Below are 4,324 nucleotides of genomic sequence, written 5' to 3' on the forward strand. Positions count from 1 at the left end.
ATTTAAACGACAGTGTTTCTTGGGATAGAGTTGAAATACCTTGTCATTCATTAGTTTATGGCTACCTTTGTTGAGTGATGCTAGTGTGCCATTGGTACAAATTCTGCATTTTTTTTATTTTTAAAAAATAAAAAAATATATCAATATATTAAAAATTATTTTCTTAATTATTAAATAAAAAAAATTAAATATATAAACGGTCAAAAAAGAAGAACAAACTGGACATACTAGCATTTTCCGTTACGCATCCGAGCGGCCTCGCACTTTTGGGTAGGTAGGCCGAATATTTTCTTGGTCGAGTCTGGCATACGCCAACCCACCTTTCGAAAAATATATACATCCCTTCCCCATTGTTTAGCGTACACTCGAACCGCCGTTCTAACTTCTAAGCAAAACTTTCAAACCATCATATCCTTCCAAATCTCAACCTCTGTGCCCACAAACTCTGATGGCGGAGTCCAGACCAGACCCAATGACACACTCTCTGTTAGGTACGATTTTCTCATTCCCATATTGTTCCTCATACCCTTATGGTAAAGGACAATGCCATTTTTCAAATGATTACAGATCATTAGAGTTGTCCATTTTCTTTCGTTTGGAAAGGAACAGTGTTTCTTTTCTTAGTTTTCTAGTACTGGGTTTGATTGGTGAGATTGCAAAATGAAAATCTGGAATCTTGGGAGAAATGGGTGGTTTAAAACATTCTGATGGAATCAAATGATCGGCGAAGTACGCATGTTCTATTGATGTTGAAAAGTCCGAGAATTAACTTATTTTGTGTCATAAAGGGAACCGATCTCTCTTTCTCGTGCTTTCATTTCTGGAACCATTCCTTTGATTATTGTCGTATGTACAGAGGCCAAAAATATGCATATCATACATATGTACGTAGGAATATATAATGGCTTTGTTTGCAAGCAGATAAAGAAGTAAAAGCACCAAATTTGTTTGGAAGAGCGAAGGAAGAGATTCAAGCAATTTTGCACTCTGAGAAATTGCCTCACCATCATAAGGAAACCCATGGCAAGAGAAATGAAATAGACGAGAACACCCCATTAGATGATGTTAGAGCTCCAAATGTGTTTGACAGAGCAAAAGAGGAGCTTGAGGCTCTCGTCCAAACGATTCATCACAAGAAAGATTCTTCAACCCATGAAAGGTGATCTGAATTTTCTTATTCTCCGTTGAAGTTAAATCAAGGAGCAAAGATTAGTTTTTTTTACATGCCTTGATTGCTTCTCAGTATTTTTTTTTTTTCCCTAAATATGTTTTTGCAGGGATGAAACTATTAAGACAGAGTCTAAACAGGATAGACCAGATTCTCTATCAGGTACAATATTTAGAGAAAAATTACCTGCCCTATAATTTTTTTAGGGAGTGTTCGTATAAACTAATGTGTCAAAGTCAGTTTACATGAAAGCCAGATGATTGTTTTTGTTCTACAATAAAATGAAAGCAGGCAATATGGCCTCATGATTTTATGGTTTTTTACTGCAACCGTTTGTATGGCATTCCTTGCTTTCTCATTCTTTCACATTTTCCATTATCATCCACGCTTCACAGTGCTTGAATTTCTGAATGCAACAAGTTTTGAATGATGAAATTTGAAGAGTTCTGTTATTGAGGCTGCGTTATGATTGGGGCAGCATCTAATTGCCTCCCTTCCCTCGTTCTTGGAATATTTTTTTTTTGGATTTATTAAGTTTGAGATCGTAGTTTCACTTTCCTTTTTCTTTTAAGAATTTCTCTCGTATATCTTGCCATGTTTCCGGGTCACACTTTTAAACACAATTTTGTAATGAATTATAGAAAACATGTTCAAGTCCCATGGTCTTTTATTCTGAATATTTTCATGTCCAAGAAGTTTATTTATGAATACTATACAAACCTCTCTAGGTGGTCTCTATTCCTGCTTGTATTCTATGAGCACCTTGTGGATTTCACTATTCTTTGTACTTGGCATTGATCATATCATGCCTTGATAAGGCTTTTCATGCCTTCCCCACATTCCTGCTGATTGGCTTCCTTCTTTGTATAAAGAGTTCAAAGCCCAAACTTAATTTTCTTACTTTTATGCTTTGATATTGTCTGAGAACAATATTAGCAGCCACAACTTATTGGGAGATGGGTTTTCTTCAATCTCTTATTTCTTGATAGTTTCTTAATTAACCATTCTTTATTCTATCAATCTCATCATGAACTACCGTTTTTGAAGTATGTATGAAATATTAATGTTTAACAATCTGAGAATTAACTATTTTGCATCATAGAAGGGAACCAATCTATTTTTCTTGAAGGCTTTTTTTTTTGGAACACTTCTTGTGATATTTAAGTATGTATAGGGTCCAAAACAAGTATCGTACATATGTATGTGGGAATATATCATTTCTATGTTTGCTATCAGATGAAGAAGTAAAAGGACCAAATTTGTTTGGAAGAGCAAAAGAAGAGATTTATGGCAAGAGAATTGAAATAGACGAGAACACCCCATTAGATGATGTTAGAGCTCCAAATGTGTATGACAGAGCAAAAGAGGAGTTCGAGGCTCTTGTCCAAACAATTCATCCCAAGAAAGATTCTCCAGCTCATGAAAGGCAGTCTGAATCTTGTTTTCCATTGAATTTAATTCAAGGGTTGAAGATTAACTTTTTGATATGCTTGGATTGTTTTCTCATTGTGTTTTACTTGAATGTAATTGCAGGGCTGAAACAACAAAGATGGAATCCAAAAAGGATGAAGTGGATTTTCTATCAGGTATAATATTTTGTGAAACATTACTTGTCATATAATATTTGTAGGGATGTTCGTATAAACTAATGAGACAAGGTCAGTTTACAAAATAACCAAATGATAGTCTTTGTTTTACTTTAAAAGGAAGACAAGAAATTATGGCTTCAGCGAGTCTATGGATTTTTACCGAAAATGTTTGTATGGCATTTCTTAGTTTCCCATTCTTTCACATTTTCCATTATCATTCAGGCTTTGCAATTCTTGAATTTCTGAGGGCAGCAAGATTAAATTTGATGAATTTGTTATTGAGACTGCTTTATGATTGGGGCAGCATCAAATTGCCCCCTTTTCTTTTGGATTTGTTGAATTTTTGTTTAACTTTCACCCTCGCTTTTCTTTATTTTTTAGTATTTCTGTTGTGTATCTTGTCATGTATTGGGGTCAAAGTTTTGTGCATGCTTTATGATGAGTTATTGAAAAAGTGTTCAGGTATCATGGTCTTTAATCCCTTTTTTTTTTTTTTTTTAAGAAGTTGATTTATGAACTCATACAAACTTCTCTCTCATTTCTTATTTATACTCTACAAGCAGTTTGAGGGAGTAAAATAGTAGTTATTAGATTACTTCCACCATTCTTTTAATTAGCCCTGACCACATCTTGCATCGATAAAACTTATTCTTCTCTGCATTGTTACTTGTTGGCTTCTTGTTTTTTGTATAGAGAGTTCAATTCTAAACTCAATCTTCTTGGTTTGATGCTTTTTATGTTGTCAGAGAACAATGTCAAGGGGCGCAATCTTATTGAGAGAGCCAAGGAAAAGATTGAAACGATCACACACCATCATAAATCATCACACTATCGTCATAAAGAAACTCACGGAACAAGGGATGATCTTGATGAGAGAACCCCAATTAATGATGTGAAAGGTCCAAATGTTTTTGAAAGGGCAAAAGAAGAAATTGAAGCCGTTGTTGAAACAATTCATTCCAAGAAAGATCAGGGAAATTCTGTGTCCTTACAAAAGGAAGGTGGGTTCCAGGCCTTTATTGGAAGAATGTTGGAAAAAGTCTGCTCTCCTCGGGGTAGTAAGAATGATTAGTTGTGAATTGTGGTGAACTTCAATTCTTGCATGTTTTTCTAGTTGTTCAATTTCCAAATACAACCACACAATAGACATGGAACCTGTTTATAAGCTGTTTGACTACTCACTCTGCCAAATTGACCACATGGATGCATTGTTTGTCTTTTGATTACTGAATTTTGCTGCCCCAAGAATGTATATCTGTTGATATTTTCCGGGTTTTATTTGCCAAATGTTTTATTAAGTTTTCTGATTGATCTGGTTATAGCAAAGTGTATATTGGGACAAGTTGTTACTTCAGTATTGGTAGCCCATTTGTTTTGTTTTGGATAATTTTACCCAATGCTACATCGTCTTGGTGGAGTCTATAAAATAAGATGAAAAATATTATCTTTAATACGTTTGGAACATGGAAGCAGGCTAGCAGCTAAGCTCATCTGATTTGAGTTCAAATTTAAGTCTAGCTTAACATCCAATCATACAACTCCCAAATTACTAAACATCTCTTAATTC

General features: G+C 34.6%; 1 protein-coding gene across 2 annotated transcripts; it reads left to right on the plus strand.

Annotated features, from left to right (window-relative positions):
• The first annotated feature begins 229 nt into the window (after positions 1-229).
• LOC121250923 lies at positions 230-4,058 on the plus strand. Of its 2 annotated transcripts, none has more exons than XM_041150182.1 (6): positions 230-491; positions 922-1,159; positions 1,278-1,330; positions 2,405-2,597; positions 2,702-2,754; positions 3,504-4,058. In XM_041150182.1, exons 1-6 carry the CDS (start codon positions 449-451, stop codon positions 3,827-3,829), a joined length of 906 nt encoding a protein of 301 aa, XP_041006116.1. In that variant the 5' UTR covers positions 230-448; the 3' UTR covers positions 3,830-4,058. The 2 variants fall into 2 exon arrangements, with proteins under 2 accessions (XP_041006116.1, XP_041006117.1); XM_041150183.1 differs by having other exon boundaries at positions 2,405-2,594.
• The last annotated feature ends 266 nt before the right edge of the window (positions 4,059-4,324 follow it).

This window comes from Juglans microcarpa x Juglans regia, chromosome 2D (assembly GCF_004785595.1).
Source record: "Juglans microcarpa x Juglans regia isolate MS1-56 chromosome 2D, Jm3101_v1.0, whole genome shotgun sequence".
NCBI classification, from domain to species: domain Eukaryota; kingdom Viridiplantae; phylum Streptophyta; class Magnoliopsida; order Fagales; family Juglandaceae; genus Juglans; species Juglans microcarpa x Juglans regia.

What these genes read in the sequence shown, in the direction of transcription:
- LOC121250923 (XM_041150182.1), top strand. Translation starts at nt 449, where the DNA reads ATGGCGGAGTCCAGACCAGACCCAATGACACACTCTCTGTTAG. An exon ending in TAGACCAGATTCTCTATCAG is followed by an intron (nt 1,331 to 2,404) that starts GTACAATATTTA and finishes GTTTGCTATCAG; the next exon opens with ATGAAGAAGTAAAAGGACCA. An exon ending in TCTCCAGCTCATGAAAGGCA is followed by an intron (nt 2,598 to 2,701) that starts GTCTGAATCTTG and finishes ATGTAATTGCAG; the next exon opens with GGCTGAAACAACAAAGATGG.